This window comes from Macaca nemestrina, chromosome 1 (genome assembly GCF_043159975.1).
Source record: "Macaca nemestrina isolate mMacNem1 chromosome 1, mMacNem.hap1, whole genome shotgun sequence".
NCBI lineage: Eukaryota > Metazoa > Chordata > Mammalia > Primates > Cercopithecidae > Macaca > Macaca nemestrina.
The window spans coordinates 7398082-7424200 of record NC_092125.1 but is presented as its reverse complement, the minus strand read 5'-3'; the positions used below and the strand labels follow the sequence as shown (position 1 = coordinate 7424200).

The 26119-nt window shown below is 37.5% G+C and overlaps 1 protein-coding gene and 1 long non-coding RNA gene across 5 annotated transcripts in view; one reads left to right on the top strand and one right to left on the bottom strand.

Moving 5' to 3' along the window:
- Nucleotides 1–26119, bottom strand: part of LOC105474654 (uncharacterized) — a 189756-nt gene that overhangs the window by 92662 nt on the left and 70975 nt on the right. The window lies entirely within an intron of this gene.
- LOC105474655 (WD repeat domain 64) overlaps nt 1–26119 on the top strand; it is a 160096-nt gene that overhangs the window by 109868 nt on the left and 24109 nt on the right. For 3 of the 4 annotated variants that reach the window (XM_071073600.1, XM_071073593.1, XM_071073612.1), the window contains 6 exons: nt 12472–12602; nt 15650–15751; nt 16850–16919; nt 17893–17929; nt 18963–19102; nt 21280–21385. In XM_071073600.1, the coding sequence (XP_070929701.1) occupies nt 12472–12602; nt 15650–15751; nt 16850–16919; nt 17893–17929; nt 18963–19102; nt 21280–21385 (586 nt within the window). The remainder of the gene's footprint in view (nt 1–12471; nt 12603–15649; nt 15752–16849; nt 16920–17892; nt 17930–18962; nt 19103–21279; nt 21386–26119) is intronic. The other variant, XM_071073603.1, reaches the window with a different exon arrangement.

Genomic DNA, 26119 nt, shown 5'->3' with positions numbered 1-26119 from the left:
ATGATCCAGGCTCATCTTGTACATTTCTTTCCAGATCTAAAATCCACTATTTCTCCAATATATTCTACTTCTTTTCAGTGAGAAATAGTATCTTAAAAAACCACAACCTGGGTTCTAGAGCTGCCCACTGCCACTAGGTTGGTTCTTCTTTTTAGACTTTTTCAATAGACAGCTAAGAAAACACATTAAGAGAAAATGCACTACTATTTTGCACTGATATTCCCAATTCAAATGTAAGGTTATATGGCTTTTACTAATTTTATTTTAATTTATACCTTTCTCTCAGAAAATTTTGATTTCTAATGATACAAGCATCATTACTTATTTGCTTTATGCTATTATTTATATAATGTATTCTTCTACATAATATACAGGTTCTTTATGTCATTTTATATGTTATCATTGTACATTACATTATATTCTAGTTTCAGAAAACAATAAAAGTTCTAGGAACATGATACCTGACACAGCTCAGAATCTTGCTTTTTTTGCAGTTCTTTTTGTCCTTAGGGTGTATAGCATGTGGAATGTGCTGTCAAATTACTGTGCTTTAAAATTACTTAAAATAATTCCTTGTACCACCAACTCTATATATGGTTAAGTTTGCTTCATTTTTCAAATGTATTGCATTTTTAAAATTCAGTTTTGTTTTATTGTTATGTAAAACATTTCCATACTTCTAAGATTAAATTACAAAACAAGTTCTATTCTGAGCTACAAAACAAAGTCTATTGTATTCATGTCTTTTCCACCTTGTTCTCTCCTTAACCTATAGTTAACTTTTTGTTTTTAAGTTTTTGGTTTATGTTTCCATGCTGTTTTTAAAAAATATAATCAAATACTTGGTTCCCTCTCCACCTTCTTAAGCAAATGATAGAATACAATTTACATCCCTGTATTCCCTGCTTTATTTAATAATCTATTTGAGACCATTATAAGCTGTACATAGAGATCTTCATCTTCCTTTTATTTTAAATTGTGGTAAAATACACGTAAAGTAATATTTACCACTTAGACTATTTTTAGGTGTACCGTTAGCGACATTAAATACATTCACATTGTTGTGCAACCTTCATCACCCAGCCATCTCCAGACGCTTTCATCTTGCAAAACTGAATCTCTGTTTATTAAACAATAACCCCCTATTTCCCCTTCCCTCCAGCTCCTAACAACCAGCATTCTAATTTCCATCTCTATGAATTAACTTACACTGGGTATATCATATAAGCAGAAACATATGGTATTCGTCCTTTGTGATTGGTTCGTTTCACTTAGCATGATGTCCTCAAGGCTCGTCTATGTGTAGCGTATGTCACAGCATCCTTCCTTTTAAAGGCTGAACATTATTCCATTGTATGTATAGAACACATGTTGTTTACCCATTCATCCATCAATGGATAATTGGGTTGCTTTCACTTTTTTGCTATTAATAGCAATGCTGCCACGAACATGGGTGTACACATATTCATTTTTCTTTTCTTTTCTTTTTTTTTTTATTATACTTTATATTCTAGGGTACCTGTGCACAACGTGCAGGTTTGTTACATATGTATACTTGTGTCATATTGGTGTGCTGCACCCATTAACTCGTCATTTACATTAGGTATATCTCCTAATGCTATCCCTCCCCACTCCCCCCACCCCACAATAGGCCCTGGTGTGTGATGTTCCCCTTCCTGTGTCCAGGTGATCTCATTGTTCAATTCCCACCTGTGAGTGAGAACATAAGGTGTTTGGTTTTCTGTTCTTGCAATAGTTTGCTGAGAATGATGGTTTCCAGCTGCATCCATGTCCCTACAAAGGACACTAACTCATCCTTTTTTGTGGCTGCATAGTATTCCATGGTGTATATGTGCCACATTTTCTTAATTCAGTCTGTCATTGATGGACATTTGGGTTGATTCCAAGTCTTTGCTATTGTGAATAGTGCCTCAATAAACATACGTGTGCATGTGTCTTTATATCAGCATGATTTATAATCCTTTGGGTATATACCCAGTAATGGGATGGCTGGGTCAAATGGTATTTCTGGTTCTAGATCCTTGAGGAATCACCACACTGTTTTCCACAATGGTTGAACTAGTTTACAGTCCCACCAACAGTGTAAAAGTGTTTCTATTTCTCCACATCCTCTCCAGCACCTGTTGTTTCCTGACTTTTTAATGGTCACCATTCTAACTGGTGTGACTTGGTATCTCATTGTGGTTTTGATTTGCATTTCTCTGATGGCTAGTGATGATGAGCATTTTTTCATGTGTCTGTTGGCTGCATAAATGTCATCTTTTGAGAAGTGTCTGTTCATATCCTTTGCCCACTTTTTGATGGGGTTGTTTTTTTCTTGTAAATTTGTTTGAGTTCTTTGTAGGTTCTGGATATTAGCCCTTTGTCAGATGAGTAGATTGCAAAAATTTTCTCCCATTCTGTAGGTTGCCTGTTCACTCTGATGGTAGTTTCTTCTGCTGTGCAGAAGCTCTTTAGTTTAATTAGATCCCATTTGTCAATTTTGGCTTCTGTTGCCATTGCTTTTGGTGCTTTAGATATGAAGTCCTTGCCCATGCCTATATCCTGAATGGTATTGCCTAGGTTTTCTTCTAGGGTTTTTATGGTTTTTAGGTCTAACATTTAAGTCTCTAATCCATCTTGAATTAATTTTTGTATAAGGAGTAAGGAAGGGATCCAGTTTCAGCTTTCTACTTATGGCTAGCCAGTTTTCCCAGCACCATTTATTAAATAGGGAATCCTTTCCCCATTTCTTGTTTTTGTCAGGTTTGTCAAAGATCAGATGGTTGTAGATGTGTGGTATTATTTCTGAGGGCTCCGTTCTTTTCCACTGGTCTATATCTCTATTTTGGTACCAGTACCATGCTGTTTTGGTTACTGTAGCCTTTTAGTATAGTTTGAAGTCAGGTAGTGTGATGCCTCCAGCTTTGTTCTTTTGACTTAGGATTGTCTTGGCAATATGGGCTCTTTTTGGTTCCATATGAACTTTAAAGTAGTTTTTTCCAATTATGTGAAGAAAGTCATTGGTAGCTTAATGGGAATGGTATTGAATCTATAAATTACCTTGGGCAGTATGGCCATTTTCACGATATTGATTCTTCCTATCCATGAGCATGGAATGTTCTTCCATTTGTTTGTGTCCCCTTTTATTGCATTGAGCAGTGGTTTGTAGTTCTCCTTGAAGAGGTCCTTCACATCCCTTGTAAGTTGTATTTTATTCTCTTTGAAGCAATTGTGAATGAGAGTTCATTCATGATTTGGCTCTCTGTTTGTCTGTTATTGGTGTATAAGAATGCTTGTGATTTTTGCACATTGATTTTGTATCCTGAGACTTTGCTGAAGTTGCTTATCAGCTTAAGGAGATTTTGGGCTGAGACAATGTGGTTAAGTATTTCATGTGAATGGATGTACCATTGTTTATTCAACTAATCCCCTGTAGGTAAGCATTTGGGTTGTTTTTAATCTTTTCCAATTAAAAGTAGTGCTGCAACATATATATATATGAAAAAGACTTGTGATTATTTCCAAGAAGTAGTTCCTGATAACCAGAAACCTCATCTACACCCAGATTCCCAGAACTTAGCATTGCCATGGCAAAAAAGGCCACACACAAAATGAACACACTAATAAGAAACTGGAAAAAATATGTGGAACTTATATCACAAAGGACTAATATCTATAATATATCTTCCTAATTATCTATATATACATATTGTATGTATGTATATCTATATATACATATCTATGTGTACATAGATATATATTTCTAATATATCTAATATACAACAAACTTTTAAAACATTAGAAGGAAAAGGACAACCTAGATAGAAAATTGACGAAAGATATGAAGAAATAGTCCATACATGTACTAGCAAGGTGCTCCACTCATTATAAGATAAATGCAAAGTAAAGTGTGTATATATATACTTTATGAAATATATACTTTATGAAATACATATATACTTTATGAAATATATATATAGAGAGAGTTGGTTTCCATTGTTGACAGTGTGTCTTTGGGATAGATTCAAGAAGAGGGATTGGGTTACTGGGTCAAAAAGTAAATGCTAATATAATCTTCCTAGACATTACCAAACTCCCCTCCACAGAAGTTACAGAGCTCTGCATTGCCACTAATATGTGAGACTGCCTATTTCCCCACAGTCTTACCAACAGTGTATATTATAGTCAAACTTTGGAACTTTTTCTAATCTAGATGAGAAATCAAAACAAGTGCCTTTTTACTTGAACAAGTGAGAGCAAAATGAGAAGTGTTTTTAAAAAGATAAAAACCTATGAAAAGAGAAAGCTGCAATTTTATTAGCTGACATTGAAAAATCTAGTTAAAATTACATGATGTAAAAATAGTGAAATAACAATTGGCCAGAAAAGAATGAACAACCATTCTGTGACCTTTTAATACAGCCCCAAACTTAGCCTTCCTGTTAAAATATAATTTGGTATACTTTAATTTGCATTTATCTTATCATGAGTGAGGGGCGCATCTTTTTAATACACATATGGACTATTTGTTCGTATCTTTTGTTAATTTTTCTATCTAGGTTGTTGTTCTTTTCCTTCTAATGTTTTAAAAGCTTTTTGTATACGAGATACATTAGGAATATATACATATATGTATATATAAATAATTAAGAAGATATATTATGGATATTTGTCCTTTGTGATAAGTTCCACATATTTTTTCCAGTTTCTTATTAGTGTTTTCATTTTGTGTATGGCCTTCTTTGCCATGGCAATGCTAAGTTCTGGGAAGCTGGGTGTAGATGAGGTTTCTCGTTATCAGGAACTACTTCTTGGATATAATCATAAGTCTTCTTCAGGCTTTGTTCAGGTAATCCATTCGTCTATCTAAAAATAGGCTGGTGCAGTGGCTCACGCCTGTAATCACAGCACTTGGGAGGCTGAGGTGGGTGGATCATTAGGTCAAGAGATCGAAACCATCCTGGCCAATAAGATGAAACCCCTTATCTACCAAAAAAACAAAAATTAGCTGGGCATGGTGGCACGTGCCTATAGTCCCAGCTACTCAGGAGGCTGAGGCAGGAGAATCGCTCGAACCCAGGAGGAGGAGGTTGCAGTGAGCTGAGATCACACCACTGCACTCTAGCCTGGCGACAGAGTAAGACTCCGTCTCAAAAAAAAAATAAAAATAATAAAAATAATAATTTTAAAAAACACATCTATCTAAAAATAACTCGTCTCTCTAAAAATAGGCAGCTCTTTTAAATTCTCTGAGATTTTAAGGACAAGTTTGTGATACCAAAAACATCACAAAATGGTCGGTCACTGTTTCTAGCCAATTACTAATTTGATCATTTTTACATCATAAGATTTTAACTAGATTTTTCAGGGTCAGTTAATAAAATTCCAGCTTTCTATTTTTATAGGCTTTTTTAAAATTTTTTAATTTTTTTTAAAGCTTCCCTTCTTGCTCTAGCAGCATCACTTGGTCAACTGTAAAGGCACCTGTTTTGTTGTAATTTTTTTTTTAATGGTTATTTTAAAACCTAAATAAGGAAAGTATATCATCAGATTATTTTTTTCAGGATATTCTCTGAATTCCAAAATTGTAATTAGTCTTAAAATAGCCAGCCTTAATTTCTCATAATAAAGGAATATTAAAGTACTTGCCCCTGATAAGTTCTTAGTGATAGAACTTCAAAAGTTATACACCCACAGTTTTTAACCTGCAATCCACTGGCTCTCTGTCCATGGGTAGACTTTGGGGGTCTAAAAAGCCTCCAAAATTGTATGCAAAACTTTTTTTCTGAAGAGTGCAAGGTTCACAGCTTTTTCTTTCTCAACATTTTATTATGAAAATTTCTAGACATTAGAAAAGTTGAAAAATTTAGAGCGGACATCCATATATTCGTCCACTTAAATTTTACTATTAACATTTTGCGGTCTTTGCTTTATCATATATTTATTCATCGGTTCATCTTCTACTCACCCTTACATCCATCTTATTTTAAAAATATATTTCAAAGTAAGCCGAAGGCATTGATACATATCACCCCTAAACACTTCAGTGTATGCATCATTAACTAGAGTTCACTGTTTATGGTTTTGCTTTTAGTAAAATGTACATAAAATAAAATGCACAAAATTGAAGCCGCTATTCAATGAGTTTGAAGAGAAACATAAACAACCAGAACCCCTAGCAAGATAAAGAACTTCACCATCACCCCAGAAAGTTCCTTCATGTCTCTGCCTATTCAATATCTGCTCTTTACCCAAAGGCAAACACTGTTCTAATGTTTTTCACCAAACATTTGTTTTTTTCCTATTCTAGAATGTCACATAGTGGAGTAATATAGTATACAGTTAAGGTTTTGTTCATTTAGCATAATGCTTTTGAGATTTGTCTATGTTGCTGCATGAATCAGTAGCTAACTCACTTTTATGCCTCAGTAGTATTCAACTGTAGCTTTTTTTTTTCTTTCTTTCTTTTTTTTTTTTTTTTTTTTAAGATTCTTGAAGTGTTTGTGACCAAGAAATGTTAATAACAACAGGTACGACTGGGAAATTTTGACGGTTCAGTTCCAGACCATGACAATAAAGCAAATATCGCAAAGCAAGAAATTGTGGGTTTCCCAGTGCACACATAAAAGTTATATTTAGGCCGGGTGTGGTGGCTCATGCCTGTAATCCTAGCACTTTGGGAGGCTGAGGCGGGCGGGATCACTTGAGATCAGGAGTTCCAGACCAGCCTGGCCAACATGGTGAAACCCCATCTCTACTAAAAATACAAAAATTAGCTGGGCGTGGTGACATGTGCCTGTAATCCCAGCTACTCAGGAGGCTGAGGCAGGAGAATGACTTGAACCTGGGAGATAGAGGTTGCAGTGAGCCAAGGTCACGCCACTGCACTCCAGCCTGGGTGACAGAGTGAGTCTCTGTCTCAAAAAAAAAAAAAAAAAAAAAAAAAAAAAGTTGGCCGGGTGCAGTGGCTCACGCCTGTAATCCCAGCACTTTGGGAGGCTGAGGCGGGAGGATCACAAGGTCAGGAGATTGAGACCATCCTGGCTAACCCGGTGAAACTCCGTCTCTACTAAACATACAAAAAATTAACCGGGCGCGGTGGCGGGCGCCTGTAGTCTCAGCTACTCGGGAGGCTGAGGCAGGAGAATGGCGGGAACCTGGGAGGCGGAGCTTGCAGTGAGCCTAGATCGTGCCACTGCACTCCAGCCTGGGCGATAGAGCGAGACTCCGTATCAAAAAAAAAAAAAAAAAAGTTGTATTTATATTATACTGTAGTCTATTATGTATGCAATAGCATTATGCCTAAAAAATGTATATACTTTAATTTAAAATACTTTATTGCTAAAAATTGCTAATAATCATCTAAACCTTCAGCAAGTCCTAATCTTTTTGCTGGTGGAGGGTCTTGACTCGATGTTGATAGATCCGGGCTTATCAGGGAGGTGGTTGCTGAAGGCTGGGGTGGCTGTGGCAATTTTTAAAAATAAGACAGCAATGAAGTTGCCGCATGGATTGCCTTTTCCTTTCAGGAAAAATTTCTCAGTAGCATGTGATGCTGTTTGATAGCATTTTACCTACAATAAAATTTCTTTCAAAATTGGTGTCAATTCTCTTAAACCCTGCCCCTGCCCAGTCATCTAAGTCCTTCGTTGTCATTTCAGCAGTGTTCACAGTATCTTCATCAGGAGCAGATTCTATCTCAAGAAACAACTTTCTTTGCTCATCCATGAGAAGCAACTCCTCATCCATTCAAGTTTTATCACGAGATTGCAGCAAGTTAGGCCTCACTCCTAATTCTAGTTCTCTTCCTATTTCTACCACATCTTCAGTTACTTCCTCCACTGAAGTCTTGAACCCTTCCAAGTATCTTTGAGGGTTAGAATCCTTTTCTTCCAAATTCCTGTTCATGTTGCTATTTTGACCTCCTCCCACGAATCACAAATGTTCTTAATGGCATCTAGAATGGTGAATTCTGGCCGGGCGTGGTGGCTCACGCCTGTAATCCCAGCACTTTGGGAGGCCGAGGTGGGCGGATCACAAGGTCAGGAGATCGAGACCATGGTGAAACCCCGTCTCTACTAAAAATAGAAAAAATTAGCCGGGCGCAGGGGCGGGCGCCTGTAGTCCCAGCTACTCGGGAGGCTGAGGCAGGAGAATGGCAGGAACCCGGGAGGCGGAGCTTGCAGTGAGCCGAGATTGCGCCACTGCACTCCAGCCTGGGCGACGGAGCGAGACTCCCTCTCAAAAAAAAAAAAAAAAAAAAAAAAAGAATGGTGAATTCTTTCTGGAAAGTTTTCAATTTGAGCAACCAGATTCATCATAGGAATCACTATCTATGGCAGCTATAGCCTTACAACATGTATTTCTTAAATAATAAGTCTTGAAAGTCAGAATTTCCCCTTGATCCATGGGCTGCAGAAGGAATATTGTATTCACCAGCATGAAAACGACATTCACGCCGTACATCTCCATCAGAGCTCCCGGATGCATTTTCAATGAGCAGTGATACTTTGAAAGGAATCTTTTTTTTTTTTTTTTCTGAGTAAAGTAGCTGTATATGTTGAATTCAATAACTTAATTTACCATCTCTTTAGAAAGCTATTTTTGTGATATGCTTACACCTCCTCAGCAAGGCAGACGCACGTGTGCATGTCTGAGGGATGAAGTGTTGGGGGCACATGTTTGAGGCTGAAGAATGGAGAAAAAGAAAACTACACCTTTGTGTTCCTATAGAAATTTAAACTAATTGTTTTTTTAATGAGGATCTTGATTAACTTTATTGATTTACTCTGATATTAGAGTCCTCTAATCAAACCATTTGCACTTTTCAGCTTTCAGAGAGATAAGTGGTCAGACACTAAAGAATGGAGGAAAACTGCAAGTTACAGCCAGAGCAACTGAGAAAAGTCTTCAGTTTTTTTCTCCCTGACCTTAGCAAAACAACCATAATATAATTTATTTCCTTTTTATTATTATTAACCATAAAGCTTCCTTGCAAAAAAAAATAGAATAATATAGATGGTTTTATGGAATTTGGAAACAATTATTTTATCACAGAATGGAGAGAAACTGTATTAGTTTTCCTCATACTGAAACAAATGTCAGTTTGGAACTGCAATTTGAATGTCATTCATTGCTAGTTTAAATGATAAGTAGGTTTTTTCTTAGCTAAAAGTCCTTTGAAATCAATATATATAGTGACTATGTCATAATAACGTTACCATGTAATGTGCACAAAAGACAGAACAAAATGCATGTCCTCATAAAGTCTAGCCTACTTCCCTTTTCAACTCCACATATCATTGGAAGCACTAGGTTCAATTATATGTATCTGATATATGAAATCTTACTTATAGCCAATACAAACAGAAAGAAGATGCCTCTAGAGTGAGTCAGAACCAGGCAGTTAGCAAATAATTGCATAGGTACCAAAAAATGATTGCTCAGAAAAAAAAGAAAAGGAAAACTACTATGATAAATTATAAAATAAACTATTGAAGCACAATAAAGTGCCTTTTGGGCTTTTAATGTAAATGTAAATTATCTCCAATTTTGAAACCTTTATTTTTTGTACTTATCATAATTATCATTATAGCACTTCTTTTTTGCAACAGACTTTAAAATTATAGATTGAAAGTTTGCAAAAGTCAGCCAGGCACGGTGGCTCACACCTGTAATCCCAGCACTTTGGGAGGCCGAGGCGGGCAGATAACTTGAGGTCAGGAGTTCGAGACCAGCCTGGCCAGCATGGTGAAGCCCCATCTCTACTAAAAATACAAAAGTTAGCCGGGTGTGGTGGTGCATGCCTGTGATCCTAGCTACTGGGGAGGCTGAGGCACGAGAATCACTTGAACCCGGAAGGTGGAGGATGTAGTGAGCTGAGATCGTGCCACTGCACTCCCACCTGGGCAACAGAGTGAGACTCGGTCTCAAAGAAAAGTTTGCAAAAGTCACTTAGGAAAAAAATTTGATTGTGCATGGAAATTCTCTCCCTAAAACTCTTTTATTTAGGAAGCACTTTTTATTGAATACCTGCCACGTATCACGCACTGTTCTTAGCACTGGGGATGTCAAGATTAATGAGGTATAGTACCTGCACTATAGAAGTACAGCAGAGATCCTGGAGTGCTGGGGAGAGGGGGAGGTTTTTGAAGAGGATAATTGCCGAATTATAGCTAAAGAACTCTCAGGAGTTAGCTTGGCTCAGATAGGCAGTTTCTAGAGGGTAGTGAAAAGACAGTGAATCTCAAGTAGAAGAGGTAATGTGAACAAAATAATGGAGGTAACATATTGCATGGTTTGTGAAGAATAACTACAAGTATCTCAGTGTGGTTACAGTAATACTGGGAGTAGTAAAAAATGAAGACAAATAGGTAGGGACCAGACCATGCTTACAAGAATAAGGAGCTTGAGTATCCTGTAACAAATGGAAGGCCTTTGAAGGGCTTTAAATGAGAAATGACACGATCAGGTTTGTGTTGTGGGCAGCTCATCTTTGATACTGTTTGGATGACAGATTTGAAAGGGCCAAGACTAAAGGCAGAAGATTCAGGCAACAGGCTACTTCCTGTTTTAGTTAAAAGTACAAAGATGACCAGGCTCAGTGGCTCACACCTGTAATCTCAGCACTTTGGGAGGCCAAGGTGGGAGGATCACTAGAGGCCAGGAATTCGAGACCAGCCTGGGCAACATAGACCCCGTCTCTACAAAAAAAAATTTTTTTAATTTTTAAAAATTAGTTGGGCACAGTGGCGTGCACCTTTAGTCGAGCTATTTGGGAGGCTGTGGTGGGAGGAATGCTTGAGCCCAGGAGTTCGAGGTTGTAGTGAGCTATGATTGCACCACTGCAGACCAGCTTGAGTGACAGATCAAGATTCTGTCTCTAAACAAATTTACAATTAAAAAATAATAAAATATATAAGGTCATGACAATGGAGGTAGTGCAGAAGAAAAGGTTTTGGTTTCGGAAAATATCTAGCAGTAAAAGTAGCACAACTTGCAATTGATACCATGCAGTTGGGAGAGGAGGGTACTGAGAGAAAGGAAGGAAAGAAGGACAATTCCAGGATTTCTAACTTGAATGATGAATTGAAAAACAGTGCTAACCAATGAAATTAAGAATAGAGGACCGGGCACGATGGCTGATGCCTATAATCCCAGAACTTTGGGAGGCGGAGGCAGGAGGATTACTTGAGCTCAGGAATTCGAGACCAGCCTGGCAACACAGTGAGACCTTGTCTCCACAAAAAAAATCAAAACATTAGCCAGGCATGGTGGCAGCCACCTGTGGTCCCAGCTATTCCAGAGCCCAAGGTGGGAGGGTCGCTTGAGCCCTGGAGGTCAAGGCTGCAGTAAACTGTGATCATTTCACTGTACTCTAGTCTGGGCAACAGAGGGAGATCTGTCTCTGAAAAAAAGAATAGAATAAAGAAACATTCTTAAAGGAGGTGATAAGTTATATATATTAACACTGAGATACCTGTAAAATGTCTAAGTAATTAAATGTATAAGCCTGAAGCTTGTAGGAGAGGACTGGACTAGATAATTAGGTCATTAGCATTGAGATATTTGAAACATAATCTGAGATTCCTCAGAAAGAGTTGAAAAAAAAAAAAAGAAAAAGAAAATGAATTTGAGATAAACCTCCAAAGTATTAATATTTAAAAGGCTGGCAAGGGTACCAAGTAGGAAACAGAAAAATAAAAGTCGCAGAAACACAGCAAAACCAGCAAAGCCTGGAGTCGAGGACATCAGGAGAGTAAGGAGTTTCAGGAAGGGGAGAGCAACTGAGAGTGGTAATTGACAGTGGTAATAGACCTCTCCTCTTATTTAAATGTCACTCTTCTATGCTCCTGTGAAGTCTTATGCGTGCCTCCCTCGGATACAGCACTTTCACATTGCACCATAATCAACACTTTATCTGAGTACTTTAAACTATTATAAGTTTCTCTAGATCACAGATGTCCTACTTGACTTTGTATTGCAAGTATCTAACATAGTAGATATCTAACAAATATTTGAGGCAAGACAATTGAAAAATATCTTAATGATAAATAGGAAAAGCTATCACAGAGTGTTACAGAGCAGAAGCCAATGAAATTTGCTGAGTGAAAGAAAAGTCAGTAAGTGGAAATGATGAATGTAGAATATTCTTTCAAAAAGTTTGAAGGGAAGAGGGTGATGGGAAGTTAATCTAATAGTCGGTAAGAAAGAATAAATAAGGCTGAGAAAAAGCAGCCGGTAAACAGGAAGAGTATATTTTTGTTGCTTTGATGAATTCTGCCAGTTAAAAATTTTCGTGCAAGAAAAATAAGATTTTACTAAATTTCATGCTCTGATATTAAATATATATATATAAAATAAAGCATTTTGTTTTAAGTTGATGACAATTACAAAGTGTACACATGGCATTTATACCGCGAATCATGAATACTCTATTCATAGTGTTCTGTTTCCTTCGTTCTTCAGAATCCCGCCATGGATTCATTACGAGTGAACTGCATTGATTTACTACAAGTAGAAGGGTATAATTTGATAGCAGCTGGAACCTTAAATGGTGTGATCTTATGGAATTTTGTGACGTCTACTGTCAAAAAAGTGTAAGTTGTGTATTATCCTTAAACAATGTAAAAACTTTACCGCAGAAGAGCCAAGTAACATGCAACACTCAGGGAAGGGCTGGGTGCAGTGGCTCAGGTCTGTAAACCCAGAACTTTGGGAGGAGGATCACTCAAGGCCAGGAGTTTGAGACCAGCCTTACCAACATGGTGAAACCCTGTCTCTACTAAAAATACAAAAATTAGCGGGGTGCAGTGGTGCCTGCCTGTAAACCTAGCTAATGGAGAGGGTGAGGCATGAGAATTGCTTGAACTTGGGAGGTGGAGGTAGCAGTGAGCTGAGATCACACCACTGCACTACAGCCTGGGCGACAGAGTGAGTGAAACTCAGGAAAAAAAAAAAAAAATACCACCACCACCAACAAAAAACCTCAGGGGACAAAAAAGCAATACATAAAAATGGTGATAACTTTCAAGGCAGGCCTTCCTGGAAGTTACATTCATGAACGGACTATGTTCTAAGTTTCTGAATCCCAGGATGATATAAGTAAGGTGAATTGTAAGCATCTATATTTCCAAGAGCTTTGATCTTTACTATTCTCACCAAGTATATGCTTTTCATGTGTGATCTTGCCCAAATTTATGACCTCAACAAATAATTGAAGTACATAACAACTTCAAACACTAATCTCTCTAGAGCTTCAAACACACATAACCAACTGCCTACTGGCAATTTTCATCTGATCGCTACCATCTGATCACTACCAAGACCCTCAAAGCTAAAACATCTTCCCAACCTACTCCCCACTCCCAAACTTCTCCCATTCCCGTATCCCCAGTGCCACCACCATCCACTCAGCCACCAAAGTCAAATGGTGAGAAGACTCCTGGGTAGCATGTCCTTCTCATTCACCACCTCAACACGTCTGATTTATTACAGGTTGGGGCTAACAAGGGCCAATGTGGTAGATGCAATTATTCCTCTCAACCAGTTAGATTTACTCTGGACTATGGCCAAGATCTTACCCTTCCCATACCATCCACTTTTCAATTTTTTTTTTCCATTTGTTGCAAAGGAACTAAAGTAACACTGAAAGATTTGTTTGGATGGATTGTAAATAATAAGTTCTCCCCAGCTGTGTAATTGGAATCTATGCAAGGGCCATGTGTGGCCACCCTATGGCAAGGGGGTTTGGAAAATTTTACTTGCAGATACAAGACGGCCAAGAACCTTAACGATGAATGAAAATAAAATCAAGTTTATCTAAGCATTTGGGGGACGGGAAGATGTATAAAAGAGGAGAGAAGGGGGAATTGGAAAGGACAAGAGAAAAGAAGAGGAAAATACAAAAGAAATGTCTGCCCCTCTATTTACAGTATTTAACATACTGCTGGTCTGTCTGCTCCTTCCCATCCAAGTCTGAGTCATTCCTTTTAGCCAGTTTTTGAGAGGAAATAATCATTTCTTCTTTGGACTATGGACTTCTTCTCTTTGAACCTTTAATTGAAATAGCTGTTTCTGCAGAACCCCCTTTCTGCCCCTCAGTCCATATACTCCTGGATCCTGCCCCTGGAATTCCTGTCATCCTTCTGTTCCTTCACTTCAGCCCATGCCCCCAGCCTTTCCTCACACACTGTGTACCTGCCACTTGATACCTACACCTGTCTGCACTGCAAACTTCCTCTCCTTCTTGCCAATGCTTTCACGCTGTGTCAGCTTATGTATGACTCCTTCCTAAGAAGGGAAGGCAGATAGACTGAGAAGACCATTATCTCGATGCCACACCCTAAAGAGGGAGGCAACACTCGTGATAATAAGCCCACTTTAAAGGTGAAGATCCTCCTTATTAAAGTGCCTTGTTATTTTGCCAAGGGATGCATGCATATCCAACATCCAATCAGAGGAAAACAACCAAGTATAGTGTGGGTCATACACAGTCTCCCTTTCCTATAGGTAGATGATTATATAAGACAATTGACTTCGAATCAGTGCAGTATTTTGCAAAATATATGATTTAGCACAGATCTGTGGAAGGTCATTTAGACCCAGCTTTAAAGGTTCTGAAACTGAAAATGGTTTCCATATTTGCAGTAGAGTCCATCTCTTTGTCTACCTCAAACTTCGCCTAAGACCCCTTCACCAGTCAGAGGACATAACTCTTCTCTTCCTGCTCTAAGCGTCAGGCTTTTTGAGCCCAGACTTAATATTATTCTTGCTAATTAATAATCCACTTCATGATTCAGCTCATCTGCACAATAGAAATCTCTAAAAAAATTTGAGCTCAACAAGTCATCAAGCTCGTAGACTTCTCTTTTGAGCTTGGGTTCACTTACCAGAAGTAATTTCCACTGAAGAAAAAGGGGAAATTTGGCTGTAAGATCTATTTGCTATAACGAATGTTAAATGCAGCTTTAAGAGCCAAGCATGATGTTTCAGTGCAGGCATTTAGGGACTATTCCCCTGTTCCTAGGATGGTGCCTAGAAAGTTCAATGTTGACCTTGGAATCTGGGTCAACAGGAGACTGGAGCAGCAAGAGCAGTGTCTTTACTGGACTACCTGTTCTTCTCCACTCCATTATAAGCTCTTCAAGGGTAATAATATTTTATTCAAATTTATTACTCCACTTATTTAAAAAATATTAGAACTCTACTATTTAAACTGTATGAGACCAGCCAGGCGTGGTGGCTCCCATCGGTAATCCCAGCACTTTGGGAGGCCAAGGCAGGAGGATCGCTTGAGCCCAGGAGTTCAAGACCAGTCTGGGCAACATAGTGGGCCCCTATCTCTAAAAGTAAAATAAAATAGAGTTTTATCCACGGGATTTTATAGAAGTCCATTCTCTGATCTAAAGGTAGGAAGACAAGACCGGTTAGTTGAACTAAAATACTTTTAAACCGCTAATGATCATGATTTAACAGAACCTTGTTAAAAATGTATGTTCAAACTCTACTTCCATGCATTTTCTTTTCGTGTTCAATAATATTAGCATTTGAGGAATTGTTTAGCTCTGCAGGGGATATACAATCTTAGTACTGTAAGCTCCATAATTTGTAATTTCTTACCATATAAATATATACTTGCTTCCAGGTGCCGACTTGAAGATTGCTTCCCTGTAAACCCGGACTTGCATCCCAAGCACTTTAAAATTAATGACATACTGTTCCTCTTTCGTACCCCTGAATGTGCAAGGTAACTCAGTACTTACTGAACCAGTAATACTGTCTGGGACTTAGGTGGCTGGTACATTAGGTTGATGCAAAATTAATTATGGTTTTTGCTATTGAAAGTAACAGAGTTTACTTCATCCCAACTTTGAGGGGACACCTAAAAAAAGACATCAGTTGGGTTGACACGTGGCTTTAGCTTTCTTCCCATTACTGTCATTTTGGAGGCGAGGTTCTCCTCAGGGATTTGAAGTGTTGTGTGGTCCCCTCACCATGTCAGCCTCACAGCACCCTTTATCCCAGTAGCAGAGATGGAAAATGCTAACTTGGCCGTACTTTTCGCCAGAATCTAACACTGCTGTGAAACAGAAGGAAGGACTTGCAAGGTAGGTATGGAAGGTCATATGGCCGGAGGTTTCATCCACCATCCACTATAACTGAGCAATTGTCATCCATTTCTGAGAGAGCAGGGGATTTAAGAAAAAGTGTTTTTCCTATTTGCGTGAGAGCCCTGGTTTGCAGGCAACAGACAATGCCACACATAGCTTTGGAGAGAAATCAGAAGCTTCTGTGCTGGTTTGGGGTCACCCAGAGGTCAGCCAGAATGTAACCCCTTCCCTACCCCTTGGCATGAAATTTCATCAAAACTGTTCTGAGAATATTTTGAGGACTTATTCCGTAGACATCTGCACCAGACCTTAAGCCACTTTCAGCCGATTTCAGTGGAGTGCCACAGACTAGGATCCGGTTAGAACTAGACATTGTCAAGCAGGAAGTTAGACAGGCTTGTAAGGTCCTCCCACCGCCACCCTACCCCCTGCCATTTCAGTGTAAGAGCCTCTGGGACTAAATCTGGCCTTTGCAGTGGGATAGCCAAGACTTTTATTTTCTGACCCAGGGAGCAACAAACCTTATTTCCTGAGGTTCCCCAATAGTCTCCACCAATATCATAGTGGTCAACATTTATTACACAAAATATAAGGCATGATTTGTTTCCTGAGTGGCTCAGTATCCACAGATGATGAAAGAAGCAATCAGCTAAAATTAAAGCAGAGAAGCACACCCTTTGAGTATGGCAGAATATCTTAACATTTATCCTTGGGCTTCCCCCCTCCCCTTACAGGAGATCAAGTCAGGATTCCATATGTTCTTCGTCCCAGTGTGAATCCAGCAAAGGTCCACAGAGCAGTAAGGTAAGCAAGACACAGAGAGAGTCTATCTTCCTGTCACAACGTTGGCTCAAAAATAGTGCTATTGCGCATTTGAGCCCCTCCTTTGACAGAAGGTAACAGTGGAAGAATTCTGTGTGTGCATGCATATGTGTAAAAACGCATTGTTTTGCCAAAAAAATGCGCTATCTAAGTTGTTTTTTCAATTTTATATATTTTTCAATTTTTATATATTTTTTCAAAGCTTTATATCTGTGAATAATCAATATACAATCACAAATAAAATAAATCATGCATGTTATTTTGATACTTACAAAGTAATGAAGTAATTTTAGACTATCTCTTTTGCTAAAAAGTACACATGTCACAGGGAGAAGAGACAGCAGGTAATATAATTACATTACAACATGTACTGTAATGCAGTGGTTTTCAAACTGTGTTCTCAGTTTCAATTTTATATGTTTTTATGCTTTACATTTCTAGTTAGAATTGTGTTCGAAGGAAAGTTGTCACTGAAAAAATTGTTTTTAAATCACCAGCATAGTGGAAAGAATAAACTTATATGGCAGCAAAAGTCAGACAGATTGTACTTGAACCCAAGTCCTTCTTTTAATATCTGATTAGCTTTAGAGCTGTCACTTAATCTGAGTTTCTGTTTCTGTTTCAGTAAAAAGGGAATAATAAAGATGAAGTTGCATGGTTGTGAATACAATTAGAGATCATGTCAACCAAGAACCAGGCCTGCATTAGGCATTTTTAATTACTCTCGTTACTATGCTGGTACCTCAACCACTAGACGAATGTTGTGTTATGAATTCTCTATTTCTGGACATGAAAATGTCTGCAATACAATTTTTTTCAAAAAAAATTTTAAGTATAATTTTAAAATTAATGCTTAGAAATGAAAATTCAACTGTCTGGAGAATTTACTCACCCAGTATATCTCATTTTCTTACAATGTCATAGAAATATTTTCTCTTTTCCTCCCATAATTCAGGGAAGCAAGCAAAGCATACATGACAGTGAGGTTAAAGGTCAGTATGAAATCACCTCTCTTCTTTATAATAAAGCAACTCCTTTGCAACAGGGCATTTAGGTGACAGAGTATTTTTATGAATATATATATTCCTCAATATATGAATGCATTATATATATTCATATATATTCATTATATATGTATATATAATACACACACACCCACATACATATACATATATACGTGTGTGTGTGTGTGTGTGTGTGTGTGTGTATATGCAAAGAATATACATATTCTTTTTGGAACCAAATGTTGAGGTGCTATAGGATTCAGTAGCCTAAATGGCAGAATTTTCATTATGATGATGCCTTCTTAAATACTAATTATTGATTTTAAGAATCCAGAATATTACCGAACTTCTTAGTCTCCAGCCATTTTTCTAAAACTTATACTGCATTTATGAACCATTCTGTATGTGTAAGATTTGTGAATAAATACCTTGTGTGAGCTGTTATGTATAGTATAGAAGCTTTTGCAATATGATCAAAATAAGCTTTTTATATTTTTTCAGTGATCCAGGATTCAATTTTTTAATGCTTTTTTTGTCCTTTGCCCCGACTGAAGTTCTCTGCGTTAAAAAAAAAAAAAAAAGAAGAAAAAAAAAATGTGTTGCTTTTGCTATTTTCTTGTCTGCCTTCTGTTTTACATTCCATAAAAATTTGGAATTCCAAGTATTGCAAATTCCATGATAGCTCTTTTTTTTTTTTTTTTTTTTTTTTTTGAGACAGAGTTTCACTGTGTCCCCCAGGCTGGAGTGCAGTGGTGCCATCTCAGCTCACTGCAACCTCTACCTCCCGGGTTCAAGCAATTCTCCTGCCTCAGCCTCCCAAGTAGCTGGGATTACAGGTGCCCACCACCAAACCCAGCTAATTTTTGTATTTTTAGTAGAGACGGGGTTTCACCATGTTGGCCAGGCTGATCTCAACTCCTGACCTCAAGTGATCCACCTGCCTTGGCCTCCCAAAGTGCTGGGATTACAGGCATGAGCCACCGCGCCTGGCCTCATGATAGTTCATTAATTTCTCGAATAGGTGAACAAACAGATGTCACGGTGGGAGAACAACAGCCAGTGGACAAAAAACACCCTGGAAGTGCCAATTTACCAGAAGCCCAGCCGCCTATCCTTGTCACTGCTCATGAGGACGGACACCTCCGCTTGTGGACTCTGGAGGTAATGGAACCCAGCAAGTCTGGGAATAGGAAAGAATGGGAAAGATAAAAAGAATCATTAAATGAATCTTAACGTTCTTCCATATGGCATCCAATTCTAATATTTTTTCAACTTTCTAGCCAAATTGCTGATTTTGCAGCCTGTTTGTTGATAATGCTACCCAAACTTTACGAGAGAAGGGTTTTGTAACTCCAAAGATCAAATCATCAAAACTGCTAACTTAGCTATTTCAAACCGCTCCCTCTTTTTGGAAGCCCTTCTACTTCTCTATCAAACACATTACAGATAGATACCCACACTGGGATAGATACCTGCACACAGATAGATACTCGTATTGAGAGAAGAATGTTCAACCAGTCACGCAAGCCTCACAGTCAGGAATTTCCGGGAAGGCCTTCACCTTTGGCACACTGCTTCAGTCTCATCCCTTATGTCCCTAATAGAAGCAGGAAAGGTGAATCCGGCATGAAGATTTACTAGAAAAATCAGTTGAGTCTGCTTGTAATTCTTTTACTTGGGGGGAAGAGGGCATTAGTTTCTGTTTTCTTTTGTTTTGTTTTTGAGACGGAGTCTCTCTCTGTTGCCCAGGCTGGAGTACAGGGGCATGATCTCGGCTCACCACAACCTCCACCTCCTGGGTTCAAGCAATTCTTCTGCCTAAGACTCCCGAGTAGCTGGGGCTATAGGCAGGTGCCACCACACCTGGCTAATTTTTGTATTTTTAGTAGAGACAGGGTTTCACCATGTTGGGCAGGCTGGTCTCGAACTCCTGACCTCGCGATCCGCCAGCCTCGGCCTCCCAAAGTGCTCGGATTACGGGTGTGAGCCACTGTACCCGGCCGAGGGCATTAGTTTTGATGGGTTCATGCATTCAAAATATTCAAATCTTTCTTTTAAATTGAGCTATGAATATATGCCACTAAATATCTTATTGGATATTTAAATAATATTAGAGGATATTACTTGTGTATTAGAGTAGAAGAATACAAGAACACTGAGATGTTGAGTGTACAATAAGTTCTTAGTTTACCAGACAGTTGAAAGAAGGTATTGCATCGTATTGAGTGTCCTTCAACATTTTACAAAGAAAAATGTCACTTTCATTTACCAGAAGATTGAAAATGATTTAGGGTGGAATTAAGAGGACAGAAGATGATGAAAGGAACGATCCTGAGTAGCCTGAGGACGATGACAATGAAATCCTTAGAAAAGCAGAGGAGGTGACCTCGCTTGTGATAAGGCTCCTTCCTACAGAGAAACTCAGAAAACACAACTGTTTTATGTGGCAGATAATGGGATCCAACAACACAGAACTGCAAGGCTTTCTGCCAGATAAAACTCTAAGTCTACCAGTAGATCCTAACTTATTCGTGAAAACAACCCTGGTTTCAAAATATAAAGTATTCTAACAATAACTTTCCTTGAGATGATCTTGGTATTACAACAATGCCCCCTTTTATTTTTCTAATACAGAAATGAAAGAGTAAAAGAAATAGCAGAAGAGATTATGTCCAAGCAGTCTAAGGAAAGGAGTAGCATATTTGAACTCTTCACAAGCTTTGAAGTTGATGATGTTTATTCTCTAAGCAAGATAATACGTGTGAAAGTCTTTCCCAGGGCTGGCTTATACTGAGCACTGAAAAACAACCTGTTTGAATTTAAACCTCTTAACAATTCTTTGTCTTGCACCAATATTAAAAAATAAAGATTTCTGAAAAGGCAAATATTTCTGTTTAAAACAACTGACATATACTTAAAAGTGTATCTCCCTTCTCAAAAGAATGTCTAAAAAGAAAATATGTCAATGCCTGCTTGAGTTAAATTTAAAAAGAAGAAATAAAAAGAAAATATGTAATTGGAAAGAAAGTCTGAGGAATTACATAAAAAGGGTCATGAGGTATGCAAAAACAACCCCAACTGTACAGACAGTCTATAATACTCAGAGTCTAGATCCTTCTAATTAACAGTTGTTCACACCTTTAGAATATTTAATTTTGAGGAAATAAGTCCGTATGGATAGTTTCAAATGATTTTCATTACGAACAGGGGGATCGTGGTTCAGTAGTAGAGAGAACTCTTGAGATGCATTATTTACATAGAAAAATCAATTTCAATATTAAGATTTTATAAGATTTACTAGCATAGAAAAAGTTTTATTTACATTTTACTTTATTTAGGGAAGGCTACTGAAAGATATGCTACCTTTCACAAAACATTCTGCCATTTCTCTGACATCGCTGTATACTGATTCATGTACGAGGATACTACTGGCTGGAAATGTGGGTGAGTCATTATTACTCTTATATATCCAGCCACAGGCATCTTAATAATGTACATGATACAAAAAATGACTTTAGGAAAAATACATGGTATATATTGAGACAAAAGAGAGACTAAGAGGTATGCTCAAGCCTGAGAAAGTGTTATGAATAGCCTGGTGAATAAATAGAATAAATGAGTGTCAGGAGAACCTGTTTCATTCCTAGCTCTCCATTTAGAGCAAGGCATTGTCTTCTTCTGTGTTTAAAATGAGTATGCGTCTACCCATCTGTGTAGCTTACTTTTTTGGACAAAAAATATAAAGTTTTAATTTTTAACATTGAAAGTGTATGTTTCATTAATCTTAATTATTAAAGGAAGTCGTGCCATAAATTAGAGAAAAAAATGAATGATTTTTTCTCAGTAGGGGACTTTATTTTTTATATTTATTATAATTAATATGGTCAGTCTTACTTCTTTCATCTAACAAAATTCTTTTTTACATTCTTCCTTTATGCTTCTCTTCTGTCATTTGAATTAATCCTAAATTTTCTTTGCTTTCCTCTCTCCTATACTTTGAAAGATTATGTGTGTATGTGAATGCAGATGCATGTGTAAAAAACAGTTTTTTATTTTACTAGCATTTATCTTTAAGTTTTTCAAAACAATTAATCAGTTAGAATTAGAATAAAACAGCATATTTTCAGTTAAAAAGCTTAGCCCCCTTTCACTTTCCCTTTTCTCTATATCTACCCCTTTGCTTATTGTTGTTTTGCTAATGCAATTGTAAGATTTGCATCTAGATTAGATCTGCTTAAATGCTTACATTTCACATTTACTTATTTTTCATACTTAAGTTTTCATATTCTCTTTTATAAACACTTTTCTCATTTCAAAATTTGTTTTAATTTTTTTTTTTTTTCAATTTGAGACAGAGTCTATCTCTGTTGCCCAGACTGGAGTGCAGTAGTGCAATCCTGGCTCACTGCAACCCCCGCCTCCTAGATTCAAGTGATTCTCCTGCCTCAGCCTGCTGACTAGCTGGGATTACAGGCATGTACCACCATGCCCAGCTAATTTTTGTAGTTTTAGTAGAGATGGGGTTTCGCCATGTTGGCCAGGCTGGTCTTGAACTCCTGACCTCAAGTGATCTGCCTGCCTCGGCCTCCCAAAGTGCTGAGATTACAGGCGTGAGCCACCGTGCCAGCCTCAAAATTTATTTCATAAAAAAGTTACAACAAACCATTTCGTACTGTCAACTGAGTCGTCTGGACCTTGTTGAAAATAATGTCTACATTCGTATATAGTATTATAAATAAATTTTAAGGTTTTTTAAAAAGGTATTTAAGGTATTTAAGGTTATCCCTGTTTTTCCTGGAGTTTTTTGGTGTTTGTTTGTTTTTGCTTACCACCAATCCTTTTACATTCTGATATTCTTACACTTCTGATTTTCACTTATCTATCTGTATAATTTATATAGACACTAATTCTTTTTACAGAAAACTTGTAGAGAAAGCTAAGATCAAATTTTGTTTCTTTCTAAAAACAGCCTGCTTATTCTTGCATTAACTTTGCCTACTATGTGGCAAGCCTTTTCTGACAAATACAGAGAATTAAAATTTGAAACTGTCTATAGAATTCCCAGCACGGACCTCTATTAGGGTTAGTCCTCTCTTTGCCTATGCCTAGGATACTTTACTATTATATAGCCCATTCTCATCCTGAAATTTGTGGTTTCTGCTTGTGATCCAAAAAATAGAGTGGGTTCAGGATCCAATCTGTCCTCATCTACATTATAACTAAAGTGGACTGCTCCTAGATTCTGCTATTAGGCTTTCTTTTTCTCTGCCTCAGTAGATGTTAAAAGAATTTCTTTGAAGTCTGCTATCTATTCACTAGATTAAATCGGATATCCTCAGGCATCATTACATCATTAGTTGCCTTTAAAAAAAAAAAAAAAAAAAGACAGAGAGACAAGGTCTGACTGTGGCCCAGGCTGGAGTGCAGTGGTGTGCTCATAGTTCACTGTAACTACCAACTCCTGGGTGCACGTGATCCTTCCACCTCAGCCTCCTGAGTAGCTGAGACTACAGGTGTATGCTTTTTTTTTTTTTTCCCCCTGTAGAGACAGGTCTTACTTCTTTTTCTATTTTCCTAAAGTAGAAGCTTAGATTGTTGATTTTGGATCTTTCTTCCTTTCTAATATATGCACTGAATGCTATAAATTTCCATGTGAGCAATGCTCTCGCTGCATACCACAAATTTTGATAAGTTGCAATTTCACTTTTTTCTTTTTTAATTAAGACAGAGTCTTGCTCTATTGCCCAGGTTGGAGTGCAGTGGCACAATCTCGGCTCACTGCAATCTTCGCCTCCCAAGTTCAAGCAATTTTCCAACCTCAGCCTCCCAAGTAGCTGGGATTACAGGCACCTGATACCATGACTGGCTAATTTTTGTATTTTTAGTAGAGACAGGGTTTCACCATGTTCGCCAGGCTGGTTTCGAACTCCTGACCTCAGGTGATCCACCTACCTCAGCCTCCCAACGTGCTGTGATTACAGGAATGAGCCACCATGCCTGGTCTCACCTTTATTTAATAAAAAATACTTTTAAATTTCCCTTGAGATTTATTCTTTGACCCAAAGAATTTAGAAATATTCTACCTAATCTCCAAGTACTTTGGGATTTTCCAGTTGTCTTTCTGTTACTGGTTTCTACTGGCCTGAAAACATACATTGTATGATGTCTCTTCTTTTAAAGTTGTTCAGGTGTGTTCTGTCGCCCAGAACATGGTCTATCTTGAGGAATGTCTACATGATTTTCAGAAGAATGTGTGTTCTGAATGTGTGTGTATGAAGTAATCCACAGATGTCAATTATATTCAGTTTATCGATGGTGCCATTGATTTTAACTATATTGTTAATGATTTTCTACCTGCTTGACCTGCCCATTTTTGATAGAGGGGTGTTGAAGTCTCCAACTATAATAATGGATTAATCTATTTCAACTTTCTGTCCTATAAGTATGTTGATATCTATTATTAGGGGCATATACATTAAGGATGGTCAAATCTTCTTGGAGAATTGACCCTTTTATCATTAGGTAATGCCCTCTGTTTATCCCTGATAAGTTTTATCACTCTGAAGTCCGCTCTGTCTGAAATTAATACAGCTACACTTGTTTTCTTTTGATTAGTGTTAGCGTGGTATATCTTTTTCTATTCCTTTGCTTTTAATCTATATGTATCCATATTTAAAGTAGGTTTTTTTATACACAACATATAGTTGGGTCATGTTTTTAATTCACTCTGACACTCTCTTTGTTTTAATTGGTGTATTTAGATTGTTGGCATCTAAAGTAATTGATTATTGACACAATTGAATTAGTATCTACCATATTTGTTACTATTCTTAATTTGTTGCCCTGGCTCTTTATTCCTGTTTTTGTCTTCCAGTCTTTTTCTGCCTTTTGAGGTTTTAACTGAGCATTTTGTGTGAATCTATTTTCTCTCCTTTCTTAGCATATTTATTATACTTCCTTTTAAACTTTTTTTTAGTGGTTGCCCTAGAGTTTATAATGTATATTCAAAATTAGCCTGTGCCTATTTTCAAATAACATTATGCCACTTTGTATCTTATAATACCAAAGTATTCCTAATGTCTTTTATCTCCTGTATAATTACTATCATTCATTTCAAGTATTTATGAGTTATAATTATCAAATACATTGTTGCTGTCATTATTTTTAACAAACCATTATCTGGTAGATCAATTAAGATTAACAAAAATAAAAGTTTTTATTTTATCTTCACTTATTCCTTGTCTTATGTTCTTACTTTCTTTATGTAGATCTGAGTTTTTTTTACCTATATCATTTTTCTTTTTTCTGAACTTCTTTTAACACTTCTTGAAAGGCAGGCCTATTAGTGACAAATTCTCTCAATTTTTGTTTGTCTGAGAAAGTCTTTATTTCTCCTTTACTTTTGAAGGTTAATTTTGCAAAGTACAGAATTCTAGGTTGGTCAATTTTTTCTCTCAACATGTTAAATATTTCATTCCACTCTTCTTGCTTGCATTGCTTCTGATAAGAAGTTTGATGTCATTCTTATGTTTGTGCTCATTTTTTTTTCCTCCATGTGGCTTCTTTCAAGACTCTTTTTTATACCTTTGTTTTCCTGCAGTGTAAATAGTTTAAACGTTGAGGTGTAGTCGTTGTTGCTCTTTGATATGTAGTTTTTGAAACTATCATTTAAATTGCAGGCTGAATATCTCTGTAACAGTTTGGATTCTGTTTGGTGGTATATTCATTTCCATTACCCTGATCTCTAAAAGAACTCTAAGTGGGTGAAGCAATCTCATTAAGACTTACCAAGACAGAAACAAAATAATTTCTACACATAAAAATGAATATGGGCCAGGTGCGGAGGCCCATGCCTGTAATCCTAGCACTTCAGGAGGCCAAGGCAGGTGGATCGTCTGAGGTCAGGAGTTCAAGACCAGTCTGTCCAACATGGTGAAACCCTTCTCTACTAAAAATACAAACAAACAAACAAAAATTAGCCGGGCATGGTGGCAGGCATCTGTAATCCCAGCTACTCAGGAGGCTGAGGCAGGAGAATTGCTTGAACTTAAGAGGCAGAGGTTGCAGTGGGCCAAGACCATGCCTTTGCACTCCATCCTGGGCTACAGAGTTAGGCTCTGTCTCAAAAAAAAAATACATAAATAAAAATGAATATGAAATTTCTACTTTCATTTCTGT